This window comes from Bidens hawaiensis, unplaced genomic scaffold (genome assembly GCF_021521415.1).
Source record: "Bidens hawaiensis isolate Kalapana, Puna unplaced genomic scaffold, B.hawaiensis_p1.1 tig00036649_1, whole genome shotgun sequence".
NCBI classification, from domain to species: Eukaryota; Viridiplantae; Streptophyta; class Magnoliopsida; order Asterales; family Asteraceae; genus Bidens; species Bidens hawaiensis.
Genome location: NW_027496389.1, coordinates 20,016 through 35,135, shown reverse-complemented (window position 1 = coordinate 35,135; position 15,120 = coordinate 20,016). Strand labels below are relative to the sequence as shown.

At 30.1% G+C, this 15,120-nt stretch overlaps 1 protein-coding gene across 1 annotated transcript; it reads left to right on the top strand.

Moving 5' to 3' along the window:
- The first annotated feature begins 11,510 nt into the window (after nt 1-11,510).
- On the top strand, nt 11,511-14,650 carry LOC143588636 (putative WRKY transcription factor 4). Its single transcript, XM_077069592.1, has 4 exons — nt 11,511-12,029; nt 12,554-13,185; nt 13,498-13,668; nt 14,085-14,650. Exons 1-4 carry the CDS (start codon nt 11,646-11,648, stop codon nt 14,341-14,343), a joined length of 1,446 nt encoding a protein of 481 aa, XP_076925707.1. The 5' UTR covers nt 11,511-11,645; the 3' UTR covers nt 14,344-14,650.
- The last annotated feature ends 470 nt before the right edge of the window (nt 14,651-15,120 follow it).

The following is a 15,120-nucleotide window of genomic DNA, read 5'->3' as shown; positions in this document are numbered from 1 at the left end:
TCCGGGTTCTATCAGTTATCCTTTCTTTGTTTTTTTTTCTCTGAAATGCCAAATTTTTAAAAACAAAAACGGAACACTCCAAGCAAGAAGCTAAAAGCCTGGACAACGAGAAGGAAACAATACAACAGAATTAAAAAGAAAAAACAAAGATATTACACAATTAAAATTGCATCAATTCTCCCTCCTCATGCCCATCGTTTTGCTTCTACTTGTCACCCATAAGGGCGTTGCCTTTACACTACTAACTTAGCAATTGAGATATGTTTATTGTTGATAATCAAATAATTTCTCGGTTTTCATAACAATCAACAAGTAATTACCACCTATATCAATAACATACATGTTTATCTGAATCTTACTAGCAAAAACATTTGTTTGGCATTTTCTTTGTCTTACGTAATATAGAAATCGACGAACCTGGGCCGGTGGTGAATTTCCTTAACAAGCCACTACCTACGTAGTTAGATCCGCGATTTCTAAGGGAGGGAGTTAACCCACATGCTCCGGCTGGTGAGAACATGCCATATGGATAAAATGATTTGAACTACTTATCCCCCTCCCCTTGTCAATCTATGTGATAAGATGATCAAATCTTTTGCAATAATTCTTGATAAGTATCTGATTTTTAGTTTTTATATCTGTATTTTCTTAAATGATAAAGTTATATAAAAAACTAATTTGTAAAAGATGTATATAAAATTTGTTATAGGTGTTTCCCTTAAGTGATTTGAATGTTATAGTCTAAGAGTGTATGTGTGTAGATCTAAAAGTATTTTAGAAAGTGTGAGATTTGGTCATTCAAAAATTTTAAAGGTAAGCGACTTTGTTTTACATCAAGTATGAAACTGGAATTATTCCGTTGTCATCACTCCAAGACTTTGTTCATGTTATCATCACTCCTATTTCTAAACAAATAGAATGTTACTACCATCTTCTTCACTTTATTAATAGAATTATGTTTGCCTTCTGAATAAAAACATCTTCTACAACATTACTACACGTAAATAGACTGTTACATTAGACACATTAATTACCTCATTTGTGTTTTACGTATGAACTTCATTATTTTCACTTTTGATATGAATTTATGAATTTGTGTCATACTAATGAACAACCTTATATCATTCTAAAATTTCGCATATAAACTAAGATTAAAAAAATGTGGGATCCTCTAAAACCAACATGTTACAACTGACCGTAACGAAGCACAGACATTGTTACTTAGAAAATTAAGGGGCAAAAGATTGAAGTAGATTAAGCCGGCACCGCACTATCAAACATATAATATTAGAGTCACTCATGTTAATTCAAATCATAGTTATGATAGTAAACTGAAAAGTAGTGATTGCATCGAAACATAAGTTAAGCAGACAACAAGCTACACCGCTACCCTCTTTTGAATTGCAATACTATTACTTGATAAAAATAACTGGAATTAACAATATTATTACAATGTAAATATGGAAAAGACATTTTTAAGTCATGTTAATTCAGTTGTGAATCGGATTCGGTCCAGTAGGGACTTGTCTTTTTGCTACACCGTATCTTGGATCAACCTCATCCAGTTCTGATGGCTGTGACAGAAGTGAGCCGAAGAAGGGACGCTTTGGGTTGTAAATGGTGGTTGTTGTGGCGGATTGCTGATCATGGAGGGAAGTTTCCACCGAGCGGGTAACGCTAATAAGGAGAGGGATGAGTAGCAACATCAAAAGGGTTTTCATTTTCAGCTTCTAAGATTATGTTCATCTGCTCTCTATTTATCTCAATTCCTTTCCACACTAAATACAAATATATGCACTATAAATATGTTTAATGTCTAATGATCATGTCAGTAATTTATATTTATATGAGGCGTGCTCAATCACTTGTTTAGTCTTTATAGGTAATATTAACATGTTAGAAACAAATAGAAAACAGTGAACAACAAATAAAGAAATAAAAGTAACTAAACTAAGTTCAAAATGCATGTATTATTGCAATGATGCGCACAAATCAAATGTTAAGCTCAGTGTGTCACAAATACAGAATCTCAATTTTATTATTATTATTATTATTATTATTATTATTATTCCAAATCAAAAATGTTTACAGAAGGAGACAAGATCCACGAATACACAATAAATAACTCAAACAAATAACATATAAAACTCAAATCATGATTGTGGCAATATGATACAATACTTCGTTCTAGAAATATAGAGAAACACCAACATAATCTAAACAAAACTATGAAACCCTATATTAAGGGAGACGAAGTTCGAACCAAAACGATAAAAGAGAACGAGATTGATACGCACCGAAAACATTCTCTAACAACTCAATATAGAAAATCAGACCCATCTTTCCTTTCATGGGGAAAATTAAAAAAAGGGTTAGCCACACAAACTCTTTAAACCCAACTTCCAAGTAGAGGTGTACAAAACCGGTTTTTATTCCCAAACCGAACCAGTTTGGTCAAAATCTGGTCAAAACCAGTTTGACCCCCCACCGGTTCGGTTTAGAAACCAGTTTAGGAGCAAGAAAGGTCGACATGTTCAGCTTAGTTCGGTTTGGTTTAAAACCGGTTTTAAGACCGGTTTGGTAGATTAGAAGGGGAACCGACGGTTTCGGTCGATTTGGGAACCGGTTTGGGTGAAACCAATTTAAACTGTCAAACCAGTTCGGTTCAGTTTGCATAGAACCGGTCCCAACCGGTTGTTTTAACATCTCTAATTCCAAGCACATTAGTCATCAAAACTGTTCATCATCTATAATTTTTAAAAAATTTTAGAAAGTGTTTATGAGTGAGGAAAGAGAAAAGATAATAATAATAAAGGTATAAAAAATATTATTTAATTTAAATTAAGAGAGAAAATGTAAAGAGTTTTAGTGTAATTTTTTTGTTAAAAGATAACGGTAGGATGAGAATGCTTTAAAGCTCCAAATGAAGAACATTAGAAAAACAAGACACTAAAATCAATCAATCATAGACTACAACATAATGTTTTAACTGATTATCATATGAATGTTCTTTTAGCGGCTGTTTGGTAGCCTCTTATTGGTTATTAAGAGGCTATATCTTAATGGTTAAGAAGTAATCTTGAGTCTGAATGATTAAGACTTAAGAGGCTAACATGTTTTAATTGGCTTTACAAACTACTCATGTGTTATCATAATATACTCGTCACGACTAGTTTATAATACCTATATTTGAATTTTTTTACAAATGATACTAAAAACTTGAAAGTTGTTTTCATAAATATTTGTTTCGAGAATTTTCCCCAATATGAATATGAAATGTATAAACATAATAGCAAATTGATAGGTTTAGCCGTTTAGGTTTAGGTTAGCTAGCTATAGTTAAACTAGTTAGTTTAGGTTGAATTAAAACATACTACTTAGTTACAGAAAATGTGTGTAGTTTGAATGTAAGTTTAACTAACTTTTTATGTTGTATTTTTTTATAAATTTTATCATTCAAGTATGAAAAAAAAATGTTTTCCTTAATATGTGACGTTCAAGTCAATTCACGTACACACTTGTCTAGTTTATGACTACGTTTTCGGTAAGGGTATGCATAGTTCGGTTCAGTTATTAGCCAAATTGAAACCATAACTAACCAAACGGTTTTTGTCAATTGAGTACGTTTTATTAGGTTAGTTTGTCAATTTTTGGTTCGGTTCCGCATCCTATTTTTCCTATATATCCCTAATATACACTAGTCGCATCCTATTTTTCCTATGATTGGAGTGGGAAAAAAACATTTTTATATAAATGGCCCTGTGATTGTAACTTGTAAAAGAACAAATAATCCAATTCATACATGTTTATTATGCATTTTTTTGAACGGCACGTGTTTAAGATGTCTAGTAGTTTGATTCTTGAAATATCTATAATATACTAGTTTGAGCCCCGTGTATTACACGGGTAATTGATGGAAATTTTAAATTTTAATCATTAAGTGAATTATAATCAACAAAATGATCATATATTGTTACAATTTATATGAAAATTATGAAAATTACATAACTAAGATTACACAAATATGTTACAAATAAGTAAAACCTTCTTTGTATACTACATTTGTGATTGTATTGGTTGGTATACATTGTTTATCAAAAATCAAAATCTTTAGTCTATGTCTGCCTGTAACTTTTTATAAGGCAACATATATGTTTGCTTATAACTCTTGATATAGTCATGCATAGTTGTCTATGTGACAAATAAGGTTATTCAAGTACATATTCTGACCCTATATAAATTATAATATATATCCATGAAACTAACAAAAAAAATATTCATACACATAAAATAGCATACCTTTTGATCAATTAATTATATATAATGTCATTTGAGATCATTTGCTCATGTTTATCCAAAAAAACATGATTATCCCAAAAACAGATTACCTGAATTTTGATGATATAATCATTCTTAGAATCTTTAGAATCTGAAATTAATTGATCATGATTAATTATTTGTTATTAATATTCTGCATATGACAAATTTTAATTAATTTTATATGTTTAAATTAACAATTGTATAATCAAGAAACATATAAAAACCAAATTTAAATATAAAAAAATGATTTGTTTCATTTCATATGAATGGAAAATGACAAAGACATACTAATCATAAATCTATGTTCAAATAAAAGTAAATTTTTAAAAAAAAATTGTGTGTAGCTTAATTATTTTGAATATAAACTATAAATAGACACTTTAATTATGTGCTACCCAACAGGTAACACTAACATAACCTCAAATCATTGTATTTGTATAAAAATAAAATTACTAAGTTAATATAATATTGAAATGATTTAAATAACTAATGAAAACGACATTCTAGGTTTTCATATCCTAAATGATTTTTGGAAAGTGAAAATAGTGGAAAGAGATTGAAACAGATTTTTTTGTTTAAAAAATTGAATTTTTTAATTAAGTAATTTGTCTTATAAGGCATATTATATTAAATATATTTTAATGTATAAAAAAAATTCTAAATCAAATCATAAATATATATGTTTCTAGAACATTTTTGTCTGAGTTATGAAAGAAAATATTGAAAACCAAAGGTTGATCTTCTTATTGCTAACCTTTTATACTACACAAAAAGTCATATAAATAAATGATATATAGTTCATATAGTAAATCGTTATTCATATGAATTATAATTATAATATTCAACTTCAGTAATTTAATTGTAATAAGTCTGCAACTTCAATTTTGATATTTTCTTATCTTTCACCATTAATGTTAATGAATGAATCGAAAAGGATTTACATTTAATGAAAATAAACTTCAATTCATATATTGAAATGACTTAAAGTATAAGGATTAATAATGAAATGTTGAAAAAAAGATGAAGAGAGCTATGAGAGTGACAAGTGGCAAAAATTGGTAGTTATTTATTAGAATAGATAGATATAAATGAAAACAAAAAAATCTACGTGTCGTGATGTGGTTGCTCCCCTTTTTTCTGGAGTCATCAGATTTGCTTGATTTTTAAATAGATGCTTCTCATACATTTGACCCGAATTCACGTATATGGGTCTTATCAAACCCAAATATTTCTTAAACAAGTTATAACATCTCATTAAATTAAAAACTAATCTCACCAATACTGATATAAAAATCCTATAAAGAAGGGATATACTAAAAATTAATATCTGATTTATTAAAAAATATATTACATTATTTATAATTAAAAACCAATTTTATAGTAAAAAAAACGAGTTTCGGGTCTCATCAAACTCGTATACCTTTTAAACCGGGTTATAACATCTTATTTATTTGCGAAACAATTTATCATCGAACCATAAATATATTATTACCTTTCATACAATAAAAAAATAAAATTTCAAAAAATAAATAAATATTAGAAACAAATAATATAATACAACCTAAATTTGGGTTAATGTCATAAAAAACCAATGCATTTTTCATTTTTGTTCACAAAAGTCACTCAACAATTTTTTGCACATTAAAATCCTTGTACATGTTATTTTTAACAAAATTATGAATTTTTTAAAAATTAATTAAATTGATGGTTCTTGAGGTTTTGCCAAATTACAACTTTAGCCCCCAAATTCAAATATAAACAATTTTAGATATGTTGTTTTTATGTACAATATTGTATATAACATCCTTGGTCCTCAAAATGGATGAGATTAAATTATTTTTTTTCATATTAAAATGAATATGTAATAAAATACCCTTAACATATATTTAATATAATAATAAACTTAATAGTTAATAAGGTGTGACTGGCATGTTGCTTACGGTTAAATTATTCTTTTAAATACCCATTTTTTATTTTTCTTTATTTTTGTAGATTAATATTGAAACTATGGCTTTTTATAAGGAGAAAATTTTTTATGCAAGTTGATCATGATGGATGCTTCACAGAAAGAGTTGTTGATTTCAGTGGACGTTATTATGTCAGAGATGTCGATGAAGATATTATTCAGGCAAGAATTACTGTAATTCATAAAACATAAACATATTGCATAAGTTGTTGCAAGGTACTTTATTGCTTATTATTTTATTAAATCTATATTAAAGAGTATTTTGTTACAAATTCATTTAATAAAAATAAAACAAACAAAAAATGTTAACCTCATCCATTTTGGGGACCAAATATGTTATGTACATATAAACAACGATCCTAAAAATGTTAACATGTGAACTTGGGGAATAAAGTTGCAATTTGGTAAAACTTCAAGAGTAATCCATTTAATTAACTTTTAAAAAATTCACAGTTGTCTAAAAATAATATGTAGAGGGATTTTAATGTGTAAAAAAGTGTTGAGTGACTTTTATGAACAAAAATAAAAAGTGTATTAGTTTTTTATGATATTTTCCCTTTATATTTATCTAGTTTAAGGTAAAGTTTAATCACTATAAAGTTAAAAACTATATTTAACATACATAGGGGTGAGCAAGATAAGGGTCGGACCCTTGAAACCCGGTTACCCGACTCGCAAAACCCTTAATTAGACCCGAATATATAATATGGGTCGGGTAAAGGGTATTTAAAATTCACCTTAAAGGGTTAAAAGGTTTCAAGGGTCCGACCCTTTTTCAAACCCTTTACCCGTTTACTAGTTTCTAGATACATATATATGAGATTCACGATTATCTGAAATTTAGGAGAGATATATTTCATATAAGGTTTATCCGAAATTTCCCAATTACTAAGAAAAATAAAAATAAATGGTCATACTACAGATTGGAAACATATATATGGGAATCACTGAATTGTTCTCTACATGAAAATTGTAAATGTGAATATTTCAGTTTAAATGGATGATTAACTTTCAAAATTAGACTTTACTACGTTATTAAATGAAAGTATAATTGTTCTATGATTCATATATTAAAGTCATATATGAGATATGCAACTAGTAAATGCAGAAAAAAGAGATGTGATTACTGCCTTAAAGGGTAAATGGTTGGAACCTTAAAACCTTTATTTATACCCGACCCTTTTATTGTTTAGAGGGTAGAGTCTAGGGTCCACGTTTCTTCCTAAAAGGGTAAAGGGTCCGGGTAGAATATTAGGTAAAAGGGTAAGGTCTTACCCTTTGAACAACCCTAAACATACATAAATAAATATTTTGATTTTCAGTAAAGTATTAAATAGTTAAACAAGTATGGCTATGAATTGTTTCGCTAAAACAAGAAAATGACTAATCCGTAAGATTCGAAATAGCTGGATGATGGAGTTCTAATATTTCTTAAATAATGATTAGTTTAAAAAATTGAACTTTTGGAATAATAATAATTTGATGTTGGTTAAATAATCTATGCTACTAATGAAAGATTTAGATTATTTTGGTTAAATAATAAATAAATAAATAAATAAAAATAGAAAAGAAACATAGGCCCAATGATTATAATCTATTATCTATAGCATAAGTTACATATTCATCATTGAAGTATCTATTAATCACAAATGTAGCCCATCAACCTTTTATTTGCATCAGTTGTCTAAAATAGTTATATATATAGGTTTGTGTGAACTTATAACATGAAAAAATACCCCGTAAAAAGAAATTTACAAGCTTATTTTGGTTTAGATGGGTGCATATATGTTTTGGATTCAACCCGTGAACACGTTTAATAGAATGGGCCAGACTCATGTCAACTAACCTTAGCAAAATAGGCGGTTCAGAATTGATAAAAACATTTGCCCGAGTCAACATGTCATCTTGAAAATCATTAACTTAGTGTCAAAAAAGTTCTGAAAAATAGGCTCGGATTGATATAAGTAATTATAGGGACGAAGCAATGACTGATGGTATGGTATATTGTTAGTAGACAAAAAAAGGCGTAAAATGAGTCGAGTCAGAGCTCACCGAAGCTCATGCTCGGTTTATTATAGGTTCTAGTTATATAACTCGAGTGTTACTCATGAGTAGGTTATCAAGCCTTTGCATGTTTTAGGCTCAACTCTTTTGTTATTTATTATGCAAATTATATATGTTTAAAAATATTTTTATGTATATTAATAGTTGTTATTTTACTATATAACATAACTTGCTTAGAACCCATGTGATGCACGAGATACTTAAAAGAAATATAATTAATCTATATAAATTAAATGATTAAATTAAAAAAAAAACTATATTTTATCAAATTTAATGGTTTAATAAGTTTAAATTAGATTTTCTAATGGTATATTCTTACGAGCACGTTGTGTATTCATGCAATTTCTTCATAATCACATGAAAGATGCATATATTGATTTTATAAGTTGTAATTATGTGTTTTTAGTATAATGATGACTTTTAACAAAAGATGATAAGATATTTCATTATGAATGACATAAAAAAGAACATCGTATTTAAAATTAGCATTAATAAGATACAATTTTATATTACAATTTCAAAAGAGATGAAAGAAAACTTCATAGATCCATGGAGGTTAAGGGAATATGTGAAAATAAAATTGCTATTCATTCAAAATTTCTTTATCATGTTATACATATAAATATCATTTATTAAATTTTACCATATTCAAAAGTGTATATAACTTGATCTGATTTCATTAAATATATAAATATTTTGATTATAATGACATATATATCCGCATATTTTTAATCATATAATTTAGATAAGTAGTTATTTAATTAAAGAATGAATTGACATGTTTTGATTACACTAACATAAATATGTTTTCATTAAAAATAGAATATAGTTTAAACATGAAATTTATGTTATAGATGAATCTCGAAGTGACATGTGCCATAGTTATTTTCATTTATTAGAATACTAGTTTTTATCCCCGTATTACTGGTTTTGTTTAAATTTTTCGTTTCTAATATTTTCGTTTTTAATATTGTGAATATAGTTTTTTGGATTTTGATTTATTTATTGTAAGAAGTTAATAATATACTTGAACTTGTTTTTATTAATTTATGTTGGGTTATGTTCAACTTTTAAAGAAAAGTTGAATGAATTATCTACTTAATTTGTTATATTGATTCGTTTATGTTCATTTGTTATAATTTAGATATTATTTTGTGAAAAATTTTCATTTAAGTTAAACTTAAAAGAAAAAAGAATTGCCTGTTTTACATTTTACGTTTCTAATATTTATATACCTTTTGTATTTTAATTTTATTTATTGTAAAGAAATTAATAATATACATAGTGTTTGATAATAAAAGAGTTTCACAAATAAATGAGATGTTATAGCCCGTTTAAAAGTTACATGAGTTTGATAAGACCCATGACTCGCTTATTTTTTTACTATAAAATTGTTTCATAATTATAAATAGTATCTTTAAAAAAAATAGGATATCAATTTTTAGTATATCCATATTTTATAGGATTTTCATATCAAATATTTGGTGAGATTAATTTTTAATAAAAGATGAAATCCCCATTTGCAAATAAAGAAATCTGATGGCCTGAGAGAAAATAAGGAGCTTTCATTTATATATATTTAAGATGTAGATGTAGATTATATACTATTATTTGTTATATTTTTATATATAATAATAGTTATTATAGGTATATACATAATATATTAAATAAAAATTACATATATAGAGTAGGGTTTATGATAAGAATACATAGCTTCTTAAGAAAACTTAGGAATAGATTTGGACCTTTGGATCAAAGTAGTTAATGGTTTAGATCTGTGCTAACAATGTCCTATTTACATGGTACAATGTCTTGATGTGCATTAATTAAAGTCGTCCTAAACTTCTTACAAAACAATTATTTGTTATTTAAAACCTCCACTATATGACTCTCTCTCTCTCTCTCTCTCTCTATATATATATATATATAAAAGTTCAAATAAAAACAAAAAGTTTTCTAAGAATTATAAGAACCAATAGGTTTTTTAATAGGCTTGCAAGTCTACTCGAACTCCGGCTCATTTACTAAACTAACTTTTCATGCTCGAGCTTGTTTAAATTGGACTCAATCATAACTTTTAGCAAGTTGATCTCAAATAGCTCATGAGCGATTTGGTTTTTTTTCACCTATAATAAAGCTGATATGTTGTATAGTTTAATAGACCAAAATGAAGCCATTGGTGTTTATTTACCTGATTCAACATATTATTTAAATACGGGGCATGATTGCTACACATATCAACCTAGTTGATACAATGGTTATCTTGTTTAATGCGTTTAATATGTTTATCAGTTGATTTAACAACTCACAAAATGATGTTTTTAACACCATATTAATACGATTATATTTTTTCTGAACGACAATAAAATTTTTCATTTACAAAAAAAATACTACCAAAGGGATAGCGTCACTATACAAATAATCTAGCAAAATACCCCTAAACAACACTAAAAAACACCAAAGACAACTAACACTATTTATCAAGGCAACATAACCCATGAAAACCCCCCTACTCTTCAATTGATTACACGTATTAGCTAAGACCCTTTATGTCCTCAACCAACTTTGGGAGAAAAATGGGCTTCTTATTAAAAACCAACTCGTTCCGAACCTTCCACAAACACCATAACGAGGTAAGGATTATCGCTTAATCACTTTCACCTTCCTTTGTAGAACCTTAAAATAATTAACCACCTCCAATAAATCCTTTACACAAAACGCCTAAATAGAAGATAATCTGCACCATAGAAAACCACCAACCAAATTGACTACTTACCTGAGACAAAGATATGTTCCCATGCTTCACATTAACTATAACATCCCATATTGATTTGAGAGAAGAACGAATCCTTCTCTATAAGAAGGTGAATGCATTTCCCTTCATAACACGTTTTGGACTCTTAATGATAATGAATGAGAGGACAACCTCACATTTAATTATACTCATGTGAAAGTAATATCATGATGAGTGAACTTCTACAGACAATATAATCTTTCCATTTCAGCCCAAACCGAAGCCGAAAGTAAAGTTACATAATAGTTTGAGGACCATAACTGTAATCCTCTACTCATGAATTTAGTATTTGGCAGCATAAAGAAGATAAGATCGAGATGCAAGACACACATATATACATACAATCTCTAATAATCCTCTTGTCTGTATGTATACCAAAGTTTAAAATAAAACCCAACCCATAATATAATCCCATCTTAAACTTAACCCAACAAATCAAATCAAATCAAATCAAATCATTTCCAATATCGAAATCATCGCTTAATTGTACAGACATAAACCATGGCGGCGGAAGACAAACAACGGCGAGTCCCACCGATGATTTCACTACCGACACAGTCATCCTTCGAAAACCTATTCACCGGTGGACCCGGACCCGGACCCGGATTCAGCCCGGGTCCGATGACCCTGGTGTCCAACTTCTTCACGGATCATTACCCAGATGTCGATTGCCGGTCTTTCTCTCAGCTTCTCGCCGGAGCTATGGCTTCACCTGCTGCTGTAATTGATGACGCCAAACAGTCGGATGACAAGAAACCCGGTGGGTTTAAGCAGAATCGGCCCGTGGATTTGGTTATTGCCCAATCGCCATCTGGGTTTATGTTTCCATCGGTTTTTAGTCCTTCTGGCTTTCTTAACTCACCTGGGTTTTTCTCACCTCTTCAGGTATTATTTTTTTGAATCAGAAAGTTAATAGTTTTGTGTTTGTTGTAGAAAGTTTGGTAATTTTTGTGGGTTTTTTTTAAAGAAAAAGTGGCGTTGACTTTTGGTGTCAAATGAAGCTAATTTGAGTCTTGAAATTGGATGGTGAATTTGAGGTAGATTGTGAAGTTGAGTAACTACATTAAACATTATGGGGAAAGTTAACGTACAAATTAAATTAATGTGCTAAGTGTGACAATCAAGTAGTGTAATTATACATACAGGTAGTGTAATTATGTAATTACGCTATACTATATTACTCTATGTTGTATATATAGTCACACTACTTGATTCTCACGGCTAGCACATTAATTTAATTTGTATTTGATCCTAACCCAAACATTATAATAGTTATTCAATAGGGAAGATTTTTGGTGTTTGGATGTGTTAGATAGCATTGTCAATTTACATGTTTTGACTTTTTTGGTTTGACTGTTTTGAATTTCAAGATTGGGTTTTTATTTGTTTTACTGTTTGAATTTGGGTAGAGTCCATTTGGGATGTCTCACCAGCAGGCGTTGGCTCATGTTACCGCGCAAGCTGCGTTATCTCAATCTTATTTTAATACGGTGCAACCTGAAACTGGATCTTTAACAACGGTTGTATCGGAGGTACTACCGCTGACGGTTAGTTCATTTGATACGAAGACCGAGCTTGATGATTCGCAAATTGGGTCACCGGATGTGGTTTCTCAATCCGACATAACCGAAACTCAGCAAATCGTTTCTATTGATACCAAAGATGGTTACAATTGGAGGAAATACGGGCAGAAACAGGTTAAAGCGAGTGAGCGTCCTCGAAGCTACTATAAATGCACACACGCTAACTGCCCGGTGAAGAAAAAGGTCGGGCAGTCGCTTGATGGTCATATAACCGACATTGTGTATAAAGGTCAGCACAATCATGAGCCACCTCAACCTAGCAAACGGGGTAATAAAGAGGGCGCTGATGTGAATAAACTGAACAATTCTCAGCTTGTAAAACGTGTAGTGGAAGAACCAATGGCTAATCGCATGATTAGTGCTGATCAAGGATCTAATCAGTTGATGAGAACTAATCAAGGATCTAATCAGTTGATCAGAATAGATGAGCCGGATGATGAACCTAATCCAAAAAGAAGGTATGCTGAATATTGTTGAATTTTTGTACCAAAAGGTTGTATTTTGTTAGCAAAAAGATTGACTTTTTGTAGCAAAAATTAAATTTTTGCAGCAAGAGTTGAATTTTTGTAGCAAAAGGTTGAACTTTTGTTCCAAAAGTTGAATTTTTGTTCCAAAAGTTGAATTTTTGTATCAAAAGATTGTATTCTGTTAGCAAAAGTTGTTTTTTTTTGTGTAGCAAAAGATATTTTTGTAAAAAAAAGATTTGAATTTTTGTGTCAAAAGATTGATTTTTTGCGCGTGGGTTGACGTGTTTCGGTTATGGATTGTAGGAATACAGAGGTGGGACCTGTGTCGGTGCCTGTGGACTCGAGTTCAGCTCACAAGATGGTGTCTGAACCCAAAATTGTGGTGCAGACAAGAAGTGAAGTTGATCTTTTGGATGATGGATTCAAGTGGCGAAAATACGGGCAGAAAGTGGTTAAGGGGAATACTAATCCAAGGTGATCTATATATGTCCTAAACTTTGCAATTTATTTTCATGCTTTTATCATATCTGTGGCTCAATAAATTTAAAAACGGTTAATTTGGGTTATATTTTATTGCTGTCGGGTTAAACACACAAGGTATAAGAAGTTAGTTAAACATAAAACGAATCAAAGTGTTAAATTCGCCCGTGCCAGAATAAAGCGTCAAAAGTTATTTACCACACAAGGTTAATGAAGTTAGTAAAACATGAAACGGGTCAAAGATTTAAAATTCACGCGAGACGGAATAAATGGTCAAAGATAGGCCACATTAGGTCAAAGAAATTAGTTAAAATGAAACGGGCAACAGATTAAAATTCGCGCTTGACAGATTAAAGGGTCAAAGATATTCGCTCATTCTGTACACTTATATGAAGTTTTGAACTATGCAGGAGTTACTATAAATGCACGTATGCAGGATGCAACGTGCGGAAACATGTAGAACGAGCTCCATCAGACCCGAAATCTGTAGTAACAACATATGAAGGGAAACATAATCATGATATTCCAGTAGCTAGACACCGAGGCTACAATAACAACGGTGGACAAAATGGGAAATCTACAAAACCGTCACAAAGCAAAGGAACCACTTTAGGAAACAACGAAAGGCCCGTTCTGTTACAGATGAAAGAGGAGGAAATAACCGCGTAAATTCTATGTTCTGAATATGGTAAATGGTAATGTAAAAGATCCGTTTTGAAGCTTATATTGTTGCTAACATATGTTATCCTTTTGGATCAAAGTCAAGTTTTCTTTCTCTCTTTTTTTTTTTTATATCTTATTTGATTGTTTTATTGAAGATACATATGTACAATATGTATAGATGGTTTGTGAACCTTTCTTGCCTTATTCTTTGTACACAAAGAGTGAGCTTTATACCTCTATGTGTCCTATAGTTCTAAGGTTATTGTAGCTTCTTGGTCGGTACGGATTTAAAGCGTTTTTTTATGGTATATTGAGTGTCGCGTGTGTAATCTTGATTCGATATTGGACAGGGATGGGAGAGGATCTAATCCTGAAGAGTGAGTGTTTACATTGTAGGAAACATATGATGGTATATATTCAATATTATATTGGTTTCAAATTATTATTGTATCCACTTCATCATTGACAATTTTCGTTGTATGATTTTGTTTTGGTGAGCCAATTATTTCTTCTGGTGGGGTCTGAATGTACTAGTTGTCAACCCTTCACATAAGGCTGAGGGGTGTGGGGGGCTTAAATGGGGGCTCCAACCAATAATATTATGACGTGTGGCAGAGAGAGAAACTGGATAAGGGGGGTGTTGGAGCCCCCGTTGAAGTCTCTGGCCCTGGTGTGGAGGGGCTCCAGCGAATTTTTTTTTATTTTTTTATAAATATATTCAAACAACGTATTATTAAAAAAACTCATAAATTATTAAAAAAACACACATTAACAAAAAAACAC